General features: G+C 43.2%; 1 protein-coding gene across 2 annotated transcripts in view; it reads left to right on the forward strand.

Annotated features, from left to right (window-relative positions):
• The window catches only part of SVOP (SV2 related protein), a 102,393-nt gene that overhangs the window by 65,524 nt on the left and 21,871 nt on the right, over positions 1 to 14,998 (forward strand). For both annotated transcript variants that reach the window (XM_077296095.1, XM_077296086.1), the window contains 3 exons: positions 3,537 to 3,662; positions 5,850 to 5,978; positions 9,460 to 9,533. In XM_077296095.1, coding sequence (XP_077152210.1) covers positions 3,537 to 3,662; positions 5,850 to 5,978; positions 9,460 to 9,533 — 329 coding nt within the window. The remainder of the gene's footprint in view (positions 1 to 3,536; positions 3,663 to 5,849; positions 5,979 to 9,459; positions 9,534 to 14,998) is intronic.

The raw sequence follows: 14,998 nt of genomic DNA on the forward strand, positions 1-14,998 counted from the left end.
AGAGCATGCTGATATAACATGAGTAGAATCACCACAATAGAAACACAACCCATTTTTCCGTCTAAAATTCTGCCGCTCGCTTCGGGACAGAATTCTATCACACTGCATACTCTCTGGCGACTTCTCAGTGGACACCGCCAGATGGTGCACTGGTTTGCGCTCCCGCAAACGCCTATCGATCTGAATAGCCATTGTCATGGACTCATTCAGACCCGCAGGCACAGGGAACCCCACCATAACATCCTTAATGGCATCAGAGAGACCCTCTCTGAAAGTCGCCGCCAGGGCGCACTCATTCCACTGAGTAAGCACAGACCATTTACGGAATCTTTGACAGTAAATTTCCGCTTCATCTTGCCCCTGAGATAGGGACATCAAAGTTTTTTCTGCCTGAAGCTCCAAATGAGGTTCGTCATAAAGCAACCCCAAGGCCAGAAAAAACGCATCCACATTGAGCAACGCAGGATCCCCTGGTGTCAATGAAAAAGCCCAGTCTTGAGGGTCGCCCCGGAGCAAGGAAATCACAATCCTGACCTGCTGTGCAGGGTCTCCGGCAGAGCGAAATTTCAGGGACAAAAATAATTTGCAATTATTTCGAAAATTCTGAAACCCAGATCTATTCCCCGAGAAAAATTCCGGCAAAGGAATTCTCGGCTCAGATACAGGTGCATGACAAACAAAGTCTTGCAAATTTTGTACCTTCGTGGCGAGATTATTCAAACCTGCAGTCACACTCTGAAGATCCATTACAAACAGGTGGACACAGAGCCATTCAAAGATTAGAAGGAGAAAAAAAAAAAAAAAAAAATTCTCAGCAGACTTCTTATTTCTCTCCTTTCTCAGCCAAGGATTTTAACCCTTTAGTGGGCCGGTCAAACTGTCATGTTCTCAATGGCAAGAGAACATAGCATCAGCATATATAGGAACTAGCTCTTGGAAGATGGGAACTGAGCTGACCATGAACTAAACCTAACACACAACTAGCAGTGGCCGGGTAGCATGCCTACGTTGATTCTAGATGCCCAGCACCAGCCGGAGGACTAAATAATGCTAGCAGAGGAAAATATTAGTCCTAGCTCACCTCTAGAGAAATACCCCGAAAGGAGACAGAGGCCCCCCACATGTATTGGCGGTGAATTAAGATGAAATTACAAACGTAGTATGAAAATAGGTTTAGCAAATTTGAGGTCCACTTACTACATAGCAGAAGACAGAAAGGACACTTTCATGGTCAGCTGAAAACCCTATCAAAACACCATCCAGGAATTACTTTAAAACTCTGGCATTAACTCATAACACCAGAGTGGCAATTCCTGTTCACAAGAGCTTTCCAGACACAGTAACGAAACTTCAGCTGTGAACTGGAACAAAAATGCAAAAACAAACATGGACAAGAGTCCAACTTATCTAGTAGTTGTCTAGGAGCAGGAACAAGCACAGAGAGGCTTCTGATAACATTGTTGACCGGCAAGCAACTAACAGAGCAGCAAGGTTATATAGCGACTCCCACATCTTGATGGGAACAGGTGAACAGAGAAGATGACAACACCAGTTCAATTCCACCAGTAGCCACCGGGGGAGCCCAGAATCCAAATTCACAACATCCATCCTGCCTTGTATGGAGCATCTTTGGGATGTGCAGCCGACAAATCTGCGGCAACTGTGTGATGCCATCATGTCAATATGGACCAAAATCTCTGAGGAATGCTTCCAGCACCTTGTTGAATCTATGCCACGAAGAATTGAGGCAGTTCTGAAGGCAAAAGGGGGTCCAACCCGTTACTAGCATGGTGTACCTAATAAAGTGGCCGGTGAGTGTATATGACCCAGACTATGAAGCTAGAGCTTCTCGATTTGAGTCTTATGAACTTACGTTGTAAATTGAGAAAGTGATGTCAGATACACACAAAAATTGCTGTGTGGGCCGTCAAGTGACAAATATGGTCACATGATGGAGGAGAGGCCAGAGCGGTGCTGGAAACGGAAGACAAGTAAGACAGGTAAGTATTTTTATACACTCACGAATTGCTAACAGAGGGCACAATAAAAAACAAAACACCGCAGAGGTCCTTTAAGACAACTGGAGAAGGGTTGAATGCTTACAAGATTTATTAAAGAGTGAGGATACTCTGATACGGATGAGTTTCAGTTATTATTCATATTTTAGATTATTTCAGTTCATTGTTCAAATAATTCTTGGTTATGAGCAATTACATTTTTTCTTGTAGTTATCAAACTTCAGAGTAATGCTTGTCTGCACTCATTAAGAACTGCTAACATGATGCAACTATAGGTAGTTCACCAACATAGATGTGTAAACAGGACATCCCTATCTAGCATCCACATATTAGGTCTCCATGATGCCCTGATGAATTATAAGCTAATCTATACAGACAGAGCTACAGAAGGAAAGAACAGCCCTATTGACAGATGCTGCTTGTGGCTCATTGCTGCCATCTCCCCTGATGAACCTCATTTTGGACTGGTAATATAGGGGGGAAACGCGTCGGGATGGGGCAACTGCCCCTTTGAGATAAGTGTTTATCTATTTCTGGCTGCTTATTACATTGGTGCTTTTAAGGACCCATGGTGCTGGTGGGGATATGATGCCATTGTGCCTCTGGGACCATGCATCTTTCTATGTGAGTGGTTGATATCAGATCATTCTTTCCTGCCTTTTTTCCTTCTCACTTAATTGAGAGATACGTCTAGACATTATTCAAATTCCTTGTGACCTAGGGATAAGAGTCTGGTTATCCCTTCTCTCTACCACACTGAGATATGAGTATAAATGGACTAAATTGCACTAAAAGCACTTTATTTGGTGTTTGGTGGTGGCTTTTGTTAAGGAGTCCTGGTCAGGGCCAGGAAGGGTCAGTCGACGTGGAGTGGGGGCGCCAATTCGCTACCCAGGGTGCCAACCTCCGCTGCTGGTAAGGGATCTATATAGGGTAACGCACAACCTATCTTCCCTAGACTCTTCCAGTATCTTTATATAGCTATGGGATATATTAATCATATAATTTTCTATCTTGATTGATAAATTATATGGACTATCTTCATTAGAACCTATACCAACTCCCTTTTTAAGGAATAATTGGGATCTTGGACTTTTAGAAGTATTGATTAAAAATTATTTAGGTTTTTTTTGTTTCATATTCGGTTCCCAAAAATTTCCAAGACCCTATTTATATTTTCTTTGTTTTTTTGTTTATATCATTGGGTATCATCAGCATATGGTACTGGAAACCAAATCTGCTGATGGTTTATCCAATAGGGGCAGTTTATAGAGAGAAGAGGAGTGGGCCTAAGATGGAACCTTGAGGGACTACATCAGTAAGGGGAAGAGGAGGAGAAGAACCAGCAAAAGATACAACAAAGCAATGGTCAGAGTGGTAGGCGGAGACCCAAGAGAATGGGTCTGATAGAGCGGAGCATAGAGAGGAGGAGCTGATGATCCACAGTGTAAAATGTAGCATATTTTAACCATTAAATGTAAATTTTCATATAAAATAACATTTGTTTTCTATTGCTAGATATTCTGGGCAGTAGGCACAGTATTTGAAGTTCTGCTGGCTATCTTTGTGATGCCCACCTTAGGATGGCGTTGGCTCCTGATCTTTTCTGCTGTGCCACTGATAGTCTTTGCAATTTTATGTTTTGTAAGTATTTAGCAACTACGTACTAAATTAGACTTTTTCATGCATTTGTAATGTTCATTCCATATTAAGGACGTAGTTTACAATTTAACAACACAGGATGCATTAAGGACATTTTAGGGAACAGATCTCTTTATTATATGTTCTCTGTTTTGTAAAAGAGTCATCCTTATGCCGACAACTATTATTTACTAGTTGGTGGCCCGATTCTTACGTATCGGGTATTCTAGAATATCAGAACCAAAAAACACGAAGTAATATAACTCACAAAAGTATAAAAATTGTATATGTTTATTAATAAATATAAGAAAACAACAAACAAAAATGAAAAATAATAATTACAATCCAGAAGAAATAGAAAAAAATAAACACAGAGTCGTATGAATATTGAGAACTGGGTGCACCAGAACTAGTGTTGCACCATGGACAAAGAGGGGAATTTGTAATTTAAAGTGCCAATGCTTCATATATCACAGTAATAGGTATAATACTAAAGTAAGAAGGGATATAGCATGTGGTCAAGTGACCGTCATCTTAACAATATAAGAGAGAGCTAATCTCATATTATCCTCTTACCCTTCTCCTTGTCCATGTGTAGCAACACACGCCCCTACGCGCGTTTCGCCCACAGCTTCGTCGTTGATGCGAGCCCCCCGACGAAGCTGTGGGCGAAACGCGCGTAGGGGCGTGTGTTGCTACACATGGACAAGGAGAAGGGTAAGAGGATAATATGAGATTAGCTCTCTCTTATATTGTTAAGATGACGGTCACTTGACCACATGCTATATCCCTTCTTACTTTAGTATTATACCTATTACTGTGATATATGAAGCATTGGCACTTTAAATTACAAATTCCCCTCTTTGTCCATGGTGCAACACTAGTTCTGGTGCACCCAGTTCTCAATATTCATACGACTCTGTGTTTATTTTTTTCTATTTCTTCTGGATTGTAATTATTATTTTTCATTTTTGTTTTTTGTTTTCTTATATTTATTAATAAACATATACAATTTTTATACTTTTGTGAGTTATATTACTTCGTGTTTTTTGGTTCTGATTGATTTAGAAGTATCTCAGGGTATTATCCCTATGAGTCCTGGATGATCCAGACAGGACTATTCTCCATGTAGTTATGGTTTCTGTATCTGAGGTTTTGTTCCTATTCTAGAATATGTATAGTAGTATATAGCACAGCCTACGCAGTATATAACACAGCCCATGTAATATATAACACAGGCCACGTAGTATATAACCCAGGCCACGTAGTATATAGCACAGCCACGTAGTATATAACACAGCCCACATAGTATATTGCATAGCCACTTAGTATATAGCACAGCCACGTAGTATATAACACAGCCACGTAGTATATAGTACAGCCAAATAGTATATAACACAGCCCACGTAGTATATAGCACAGCCCACGTAGTATATAGCACAGAGACGTAGTATATAACAGGCCACGCAGTATATAGCACAGCCCATGCAGTATATAACACAGCCACGTAGTATATTGCACAGCCACGTAGTATATTGCACAGCCACGTAGTATATAGCACAGCCCATGTAGTATATAACACAGGCCACACAGTATATAACACAGCCCATGCAGTATATAACACAGCCCACATAGTATATAACACAGCCCACGTAGTATATAGGAATGTGGGCACTATATCTCTGTTAAAAAAAAAATTAAAATAAAAAATAATTATATACTCACCCTCCGGCGGCCCCTGGATCCAGCCCAGGCGTTTAGCGATGCTCCGGTCCCAAGAATGCATTGCGGCAGTAACACATGATGATGTAGCGGTCGCGAGACCGCTGCGTCATCTCCGGTCATTGCCGCAATGGATTCTTGGGACCGGAGCGTCGCTAGGAGCCGGAAAGGCGCCGGAAGGTGAGAATATAATGATTTTTTTATTTTTTTATTATTTTTAACATTAGATCTTTTTACTATTGATGCTGCATAGGCAGCATTGGGGCACTGACTGGAGGGGAGTAGGGAAGGGCGAATTCACGGCTGGACTGTGCCCGTCACTGATTGGTCGCGGCCGGCCGGCAGCGACCAATCAGCGACGCAGGATTTCCCTTACAGACAGACAAACAGGCAGAAGTACCCCTTAGACAATTATATATAGATGTTAGTTTATGTTACTCAACTTGCTCAATACATGTTATCTTATAGTGGTTACCGGAGAGCGCTAGATATGATGTCCTGTCTGGAAATCAGGAGAAAGCTCTCGCTACCTTAAAGCGTATAGCAACAGAGAATGGTGCTCCAATGCCTTTAGGGAAACTTATCTTATCCAGGCAGGTGAGTATGCATATTTTCTCCCATTGTAATAATGCTTTATTGGTTGGTGCAGAGCTGATAGTAAGGGTATGTGCACACGTTGCGGAAAGGCGTGCGGATTTTTCCCGCACTGATTTACCGCGTTTTTTTCGCTTTTTTTGTGTGGATTCCTCCTGCGGTTTTACACCTGCGGATTTCTATTGGGGAGCAGGTGTAAACCGCTGCGGAATCCGCACAAAGAATTGACATGCTGCGTAATAAACAACGCAGCGCTTCCGTGCGTTTTTCTCCGCAGCATGTGCACTGCAGATTTTGTTTTCCATAAGTTTACATGGTACTGTACAACACATGGAAAACTGCTGCGAATCCACAGTGGCCAATCCGCTGCGGATCCGCAGCAAAATGCACAGCATGTGCACATACCCTACACAGTGCTGTGTTTAAATCCATTGTGTTGGTAGTAAAAATATGATGTTTCTTGTGTGCTCCCCAAGAATAGATAGAAAAATATTTAGAATTGAGAGTCCTCAGTGGTTGATACCTTTTAATGGCTAACTAAAAAGATTGTAACAAATTGCAAGCTTTCGAGACTACTCAGGTCTCTTCATCAGGCATAGACTAATACAAAATCTGAAGAATCACATACTTATACACAACACAGCAAAGAAATAATGAAATAATGCAATAGATAAGACAAGTGACGCAAAGCAGAACTATCATTATGGGAGAGGGATAAACAGTTGTGGCCATAAATATTGGAATAGTTCATAGATAACGAGTGTGAAAGTTTTATTGTCAGCTGATTGGGGTCTGGATCTGTGTTGTGATGCCCCCACAAGGTCTGAGGAGCAAATTCTTCAATTGATGTAAAAAGACATTAGATCCATGAGACACATTCTGCTTTGCGTCACTTGTCTTATCTATTGCAGTATTTATTTGCTGTGTTGTGTATAAATATGTGATTCTTCAGATTTTGTATTAGTATATGCCTGATGAAGAGACCTGAGTAGTCTCAAAAGCTTGCAATTTGTTACCATCTTTTCAGTTAGCCATTAAAAGGTATCAACCACTGAGGACTCTCAATTCTAAATATTTTTTTTACCTACTGGCTAACACGGTACAAAGATATATATATCTTTCCTGTATCAAGAATAGATAACCACTTTTTACATTGAAGCCAGTGAGAAAAAAGTACATACACTTTTTAATTCTCCATCTTTACCTTTTATTTCAAAATTATTTAAAATATAGTAAAACTGATTGATTATATTGATATATTTGATTATTGAAAATTTAAGAAATACTGATAAATAATACATTTTTAATTAAGTTTGACAGGCTTCATTGGTGAAGTGTCCCTCTCAATGGTGTAACTTGAAGCTCATGGGTCACAATGTAAAATCTCCAACAGAGTTCCCCAACAAGCATAAGTCTTTGGAATACTCTACCATAGGTTGCCCTGGATTTTCTTTGGTTATCATATTAAGCCCTTATCAACCACTCACTGTATTTTAATGGTGGGCCCAAGTTCTGAGTTTTTTTAAAAGGTTGGATAACCACTTTAATGTAACACTGAGTAAGGCTGAATTGGTATGTCCGTGTTTCATAGTCAATGTATGAACCCCCTTGCTCGGATCTGCTACAGGTCTTTTGACTCAAACTAACGGTATGATCAGACCATGTTTCTGCATGGTCAGACACAGCCATTACACAGTAAACAGCAGGGGCACATGTATCTCAGCACAGGGACATTTTATCAACACATACAATTGTGGAACGTACTATTATTATTCCAAGATCTATTGATTAAATTAACCTTTGTTCGTGGGAAAACCCCTTTAAGGAGACAAATTGTAAGATTATGAACTATCACTAAGTTTTGGCTGGTGTGGCACTAATAAAAAAAAATATTGAGAAGCTCTAACCTAGCTATGTACTTTTGGACCCAGCAGATGCCCACTAATCATAAAGTGATAGCATATCCTAGCAATGAGTCATTTCTTTATAAAGATAAGACCAGGTTCAGAATAGCAAATGTAAAATTGTTAGGTTAATTTTCCAGAAAAAAAGACATTTTTTAATTGCATCGTCACCCACATTGTGTTCTGTATGTCATTTGTTTGCCTGTTTTTGACATCCTTGGCATCTGTTTTTAAAAATCATCAATTAAAAAATATTACAAGATGTAATACAGTTTTCTATGTTAATAATCCGGTAAAAAAAAAAAAGATGCCACAGATGAGTCTAATGGGCAAGTCTGATACAAAAAATGGATCAGAATAGTGCAGGCTGTGATTTTTAGTTAGCACACCATTGGTCCATGTGTAAAAATTAGTTGTATTGTCTGTGTGCTGTCCATATGCTGTCCAATTTACATAAGGTCAGCACACATATGGCACCCCAGGAGTTCGGGTACCACAGTAGTGCTGCCTTCCTCTCGGGGAGGGTAGTGCTATGTCTGGAGACAAGTGAGATTCCCTTTGGCAGGTTATAACACACACAACACCTTCCAAATCCAGGCCAGGAGGGGAGCTCAAAACCCTGTTTTAGGGCAGCTTCCCTGGATAAAGATCCTGGTTTGGAGGAGGAGCTAGTTCAGTTTGTACAGACAGTCTGTGAGCGAGGACAGACAGGAAAGGAGCAGAGGAGAGATTCAGGGCTCAAGGAGGCTGAGAATAGGCCTCCGAGGAGTCAGTGCGCAGAGACCGGGTACCGGGAGCCCGAGGCTAGAGTGGAACTACAGGACACTCAGCAGAACCGGAGGGCATAAGATCATACAGACATTGCCCAAATTACGCCTGTGGAACAGCAGCCTCCTGGAGCCTGGAGTCACCATGTAGAGACCCCAGAAAGTACGGCTCAAGCTGCCTGCCATACAGGTACCTGTCCCAGGACAGGAGAAAGAACTGAAAGAATTAGGACCTTGTTTGGAACACTTCAGGCAGCAAGGGACTTAAGCAAGCGCCGAGTGGAAGGCTCCTAACCTGACTTGCCAAGGGGAGTCCGCTTGTTTCCGGGCTGCCTGTACTCCTATGTACCTGTTGCCGGTGCCCTGGACTGTGGCCTGCCAACTACAGTAAACCAGGTAAAGACTTACAACTTGTGTCCTTTACTCATTTATCGGCAACCGTCATCACCACCATACACCTTAGGACCCCGCTTCACCTGTGGGAAGTGTACCATCAGTGCTGCAATAAAATCCCCCAGAGGACCCCTTTAACCCAGCGTAGGTCCCACTATTGACCGAACACCACAGGTGGTGTCACGTCAGACTTATAAACACTTTTCCCTTAAAAGACCGTCCACTTTATTGGGCACCCAGGGCCACGGACCGGGTCGCCGCCACCGTGACTTCCCCTTTAATACCGGACCCGGTACCGAGTACCCCGCTGCCCTGGTGGGTGACTCACACAGAAGTAAAAAATGCTTTTCTGATCTGCCATATTTGAGGCTTTTGATCAGGGTTTGACTATAATAAACATAAAGCTTTTCACATTTATAGGAGGATCGTGGTAAAATTCGGGACCTTTTTTCACCTCAGTTCAGATGCACAACGCTGTTGCTTTGGTTTATATGGTAAGTGATTATGTTACCCATCTGCAATAATTGGTTGATGATCTGTAACAAATATATGTTATAATAGTATTACCAAAATATAATATTCAATGCAATACCAGCTACTTGTTTGCTGATCAATGGTTGTTTAATAGCCAGTTTACACAGAGCATAAATAGCTAGTACCAGATGGTTCAGTTTGCATAAGCTGCCTTTGTTGTGGGCATTGCAGGTCCTGTTTACACAGGATGATGCGCTGCCGAAAACTATGATCTTTTGGGCAAACTAAAAGGTAATTTCACCCTGACGAATAAGTCTGTTATTCGCTGGGTGAACTGCAGTCTGTTTATTTTGCATGAATATTGAAACGAGTATTCCTAGGAATTTAGGTTCATGATAATCATGCAGTGATAATGCACCTCAAAGACAACCTTTCACCATCTTGTGCATGTTCCTTGGCCACATCATGGAACAGTGGCTGAAGAGCTGAGTAAAACATTGTTTTCATTTTTTTAATTTCTCCTCTCTGTTGCAGAATTATTAGTTTGTAATGTTTAGATTATAATTTATGTTATAGTTCAACTGGGCGTTACCAGAGATTTGTCTCTGAGGGCGTGTACTTCTTCCCCTGCATAAGGTTGACCAATCTTCTCACTGATCTCTGCAGCTATTATGTAGAGATGCAGCAGAGCTGAGTTATATATTATTACTAACCCTTTCTGAACTCATCTCATAGTCCTGTCAATTCTGACCCTCCCTAAACACTAACTGTGTGAGATTAGATCTGGAACAGTCAGTAGTAGCTACTTGAGATCAGTGAGGAGAGGCGTGTGTTTTTTTTCCCTTACTACTTATGATTGGTCAACTTCATACAGGAGAAAAAGTACACACCACCAGAGACAAATCTGTGGTAACAACTACTTGGACTATAACATAAATTATAACCTATACTTTATGAGCTAATATCTCCGCATTGGAGAGGAGTAGCCACTATTACATGACGTGGCCAGTTTGATATGCTCATACTGAGGAAAGGTTCTTCTTAAAGGGAACCTGTCAGCAGGATTGTGCACACTAACCTGCAGACATCATCAGGTCAATGCCGTTATACTGATTACAATGATACCTGGGTTGATGAAATCCATCTTGTGGTTGTTGTTTAATCTTTATTTTCAGTTTTGAGTTAATGATATGCCTGTGCCCCGGGGCGGGCTGGAGGGGGGTCTTTATGTGGTGCACTAATTAGGTATTCATAATGAAGACTGCTAACAGGTTACTGATCCCTCTGTGACCTGCCCCCTAGTTTACATAATGAATATATGTATATACTGAAAAAATAAAAATGTTCTGCAAGCAGGTGTCGGTCATGGCACCTGCACTACAGCATAATTGATCATGTCCAAAATTGATTATTTAAATGCCACCTGTGATTATTAGTAAATGTGACTGGAAGACCACAAGTCAGAGATTTCTTTGGACACTCGCTTCTATAGCAACCTATGGAGTGCCCCCACGGTAGGGGCAATGGGGTACTCGGTACCGGGTCCTTCGGTTTGGGGAAAGTCACGGTGGCCCGACCCAGTCCGTGGCCCTTTGAGGGACGTACAATAAAAGGGAAAGTTTGTATAATGTTCGTGACGCCACCTGTGGTATTCGGTCAGGGTGACCGACGCTGCTTAGGGGTCCGCTAGGGTGATGTTATGGCAGCCAGATGGTATACCTTCCCACAGGTGAAGTGTGTCCCCAGGGCTTCCCAGAGTGTAGGTGATGGAGGGTGGATGATGTAAGGCGCAGTGAATAACGAGGACACAAGGTTGCAGTCTCTTTACCTTTAGTGAAGGCTTCAGCATCCACAGTCCAGGGTACAGACCACAGGGCAGGCAGAGTCCAGCCAGTCTGAAGGCAAATCCAGAGTCCCCTTATCCAGGTGGAAATCAGTAGCCTTCCTCTAGCGCCTGGGTGTTGTAGTCCCTCCCTGCTGAGCTTCTCGGTAAGGTCCTCACAACTATGGCAGATGTTCTAGATGTTATGTCTTCCTCTCTGTCCCCCAGATGGTATGGATAGGACAAACCCGTATGACTGGTGGCCTGAGGCTTTTTACAGGGACCCTACGACGCCCCAGCCCCCACAAGTTGCCACCGTGCCTCCTGGGTATAGGTGCAGATAGGTAACGTGGAATTAACTGTCCTGCCAGTCTCTGAAGTAAAGCGTAGAGATCCTTACTCCCTCGGTATGCTGGCTACCGGATTACTGCGCCTCAGAAAGGAGGAGCGTGTTCCTGGCTGATCTCCCTCTGATATTCCTCTCCTGTGCTCTGCTTTCCTGCACACTCTCTGCAATATGCTCACTTTTTAGTGTCTTTTCCCAGGAGTTGCAGCACTTCATGCAGAGCTCCTCTCCCTCTGTCTTCCTGACAGGAACTGAACTCTGAACCCCTTTTCCCTCCAGATCAGGATGTTATAAAGGGGAGTTCACCTTAAACTGGCTCAGAGCTCCCCCTTCTGGTCTGGAGTCTGAACATGTTGCATGCATTGTGTTTACCTGGTGACGAGATCACCTTTATTGCCTTCAAATGTAACATCATTCCCCTGGTGTAAGAATGACATTACTGCAACGACCAGAACTCTGGGGCGCTGCACTCCCCCCCCCCCATTAAATCCAGTACTCCCGGACTGGGAGGAAAAGAAAACAACAATTCATTAGCAAAAGACATGCAAAATTTTGAAAGCATTTGAACAATTACAAAACTTTGGCTTCCCTTTATGAGAGGTGAGGACACTTGAACGTTGCAAAACAAGTTTGTAAAAGGACATCTGTATTGTTTTTAGACAGATGAAACAAAGAAAGGCTCTACCCACATCAGTCACGTGGGCAGAACCAGGGTGCACCTTGGAGGTGCCGAACTATTTACAAAGAAAGTCTTTGGGTAAGCATTGTCCATTACCGCAATGTCCATTTTTTAAACCTGTAACAAAGCTAAGCAAACAATTCAAGCATATAACAGCAGTTATTAACATTTTTAATCTTTGTAACGAGCTGGGATTTGACCTTTGGTACTACGAGTAGACCTGCGTAGTTCCTGATCTACTGTGTCTGTTGTAGCGTACCCACTAGTGTGTGTACTATGTGTAGGTTTACTAGGTAGTCGTCTGCGTGGTCTCAGACTCACCATGGGTCTAACAGTTTCACCAATAGCAGAGGGTGGATTTGCCGATTCGACTGCTGGCATGATGTTTTCTGTCGGAATCTGCTGTTGCTGAGTCACTGTTGAGGTGACAGTTGCTGCTTGAACCTGTTGGTGCGGAGTCTCTTCAGGTTCTGGACGGTTCTGAGTCGCATTTTGTTCTGGTGTTTCTAGCTGATAAAACGTTAAGACAGGTATCACAATGGCCTGATTTATTTGAGTCCAAGACTGAGGAAAATCTCCAAGAACAGTGTGTATCATCTTCTCTTCCATAGGTGGAGATGTTCCTGGATCCGTTTCTCTGTTCCTCAATTTATCAGGGCATTTCTTGAGATGGTCTCTGGATACTGCCGTCGAAGTTTCTCCTCCAACTTTGCTGATAAGACAGACTTTAGTATTGTCAAAGTTGGACGGTAAGATGGTATACGCCTCTGCTTCCCACTGATCATCAAGTCTGTTCATTCTTCTTTTACGCTTTAACACTTGTTCACCTGGTGACAAGGGAGCTGCAGGAGCATGTTGGTTGTAGTCTCGCTCTTGTTTTTGTCTGGCTTGAGATAGACTTCTTTCAACACACTCTTGTACTTGACGGTACTTTTTCTGTCTTTCTGTATCCCAATCTGCATCAGATGATGGATTTTCCGGGGTTAGGACTCCCATATCTAGATCAACAGGTAGTTTGCTGGATCTTCCTCTCATCAGATATGCTGGAGTACAGTTGGTGGAATTCACTGGAATGTGGTTGTACAGATCTACCAAGTCTGGCAACTTTTCTGGCCATAAGTTCCTTTCTTCCACAGGCAAGGTCTTCAGTAAGTCGATTACCACTTGGTTCATCTTTTCGCACATTCCTTTGGTTTGTGGGTGATACGGTGTTGTTCTGATCTTTTTGCATCCGTATAAGTTGCAGAACTCTTGGAATACCTCTGCTTCAAAGGCTGGACCTTGATCAACTAAGGACCTTCTCTGGGTATCCGTGTGACCTGCAAAAGTACCGTTGAAAGGCCTTGGCTGCTGTTCTTGCCATCAAATCCTTGACAGGTACAACCACCAGGAATCTGGAGTAATGGTCTACAGTGGTCAGAGCATAGACATAGCCGGATCGGCTTGGTGTTAGCTTCACATGATCTAGCGCGACCAATTCAAGTGGCTGTTTGGTGACTATAGGCTGTAAAGTAGCCCTCTTGCTGTCACGGTCCTTCCTGCGTAGGCTACATGGGCCACACTCTCGACACCACTTTTCAATGGTTTTCTTCATGCCAACCCAGTAGAACCTTCCACGAAGTAGACTCTCCAACTTCCTCCATCCAAAGTGTCCTGCTCCATCGTGGTACATTTCCAGAACCATTGGCGCATCTTGTCTTGGGACTACTGCCATACTAACTCATGAGTGCGTGGGTCGAAGCTTCTTCAGAACAGCTTACCATGGTAGATAAACAGTTTGCCTTTCCCCTTCCACAGTTGTTGCGTCTCTTGTGGATCATCCGGGCCAGGGTGTGAACCTGCCTGCGTCAGGAGCTCTTTCACCCGACGGACCGCGGGGTCACTGTCCTGAGTCTCTGCCCATCCGTGGTGGGGCAGGGGATTCAGTGTGGCGTCCTGCTTGTTCTTGCACCTGTTCCTCACATGATGGGAGTACTGAGTGGCCTTGGGGCGATGGAAAGCTGGCAACTCTATTTCTTCGAGTGTTTCCGAGTCTTCTCCAGTTTCTGGCAAGTTGGGCATCCTGGACAATGCATCGGCATTCGCATTCTTGTGCCCTGCCTGGTACTTGATGGTGAAATCATAATTGGACAACCGGGCCATCCACTGCTGCTCTAAGGCACCGAGTTTTGCTGTGTCCAAGGGGGGCAGTGGATTGTTGTCCGTGAAGACGGTGAATTTTGCTGAGGCCAGGTAATGCTTAAACCTCTCTGTCACTGCCCAGACGACGGCGAGGAACTCCAGCTTAAAGGAACTGTAGTTGTCAGGGTTCCTTTCAGTGGGGCGAAGTTTCCTGCTGGAGTAAGCAATTACCCTCTCTTTGCCTTTCTGGACCTGGGACAACACGGCTCCCAGTCCCATGTTGCTGGCATCCGTATACAGCACAAACGGTTGGTCATATTCAGGGTAAGCAAGTACCTCTTCTCCCGTCAATGCCAACTTCAAACAAGTGAAGGATCTCTCCAGTCCGTCGTTCCAGTGAAATGGGGTATTCTTACCCTTGGTTTTCTTGGATTGGCCCACTAACAGGTCTTGCAATGGCGCGGCTTTCTTGGTGAAGTCTTTGATAAACCTCCTGTAGTAGCCTACCAACCCGAGG

The sequence above is a fragment of the Ranitomeya variabilis genome, chromosome 1 (assembly GCF_051348905.1).
Source record: "Ranitomeya variabilis isolate aRanVar5 chromosome 1, aRanVar5.hap1, whole genome shotgun sequence".
Taxonomy (NCBI): Eukaryota; Metazoa; Chordata; class Amphibia; order Anura; family Dendrobatidae; genus Ranitomeya; species Ranitomeya variabilis.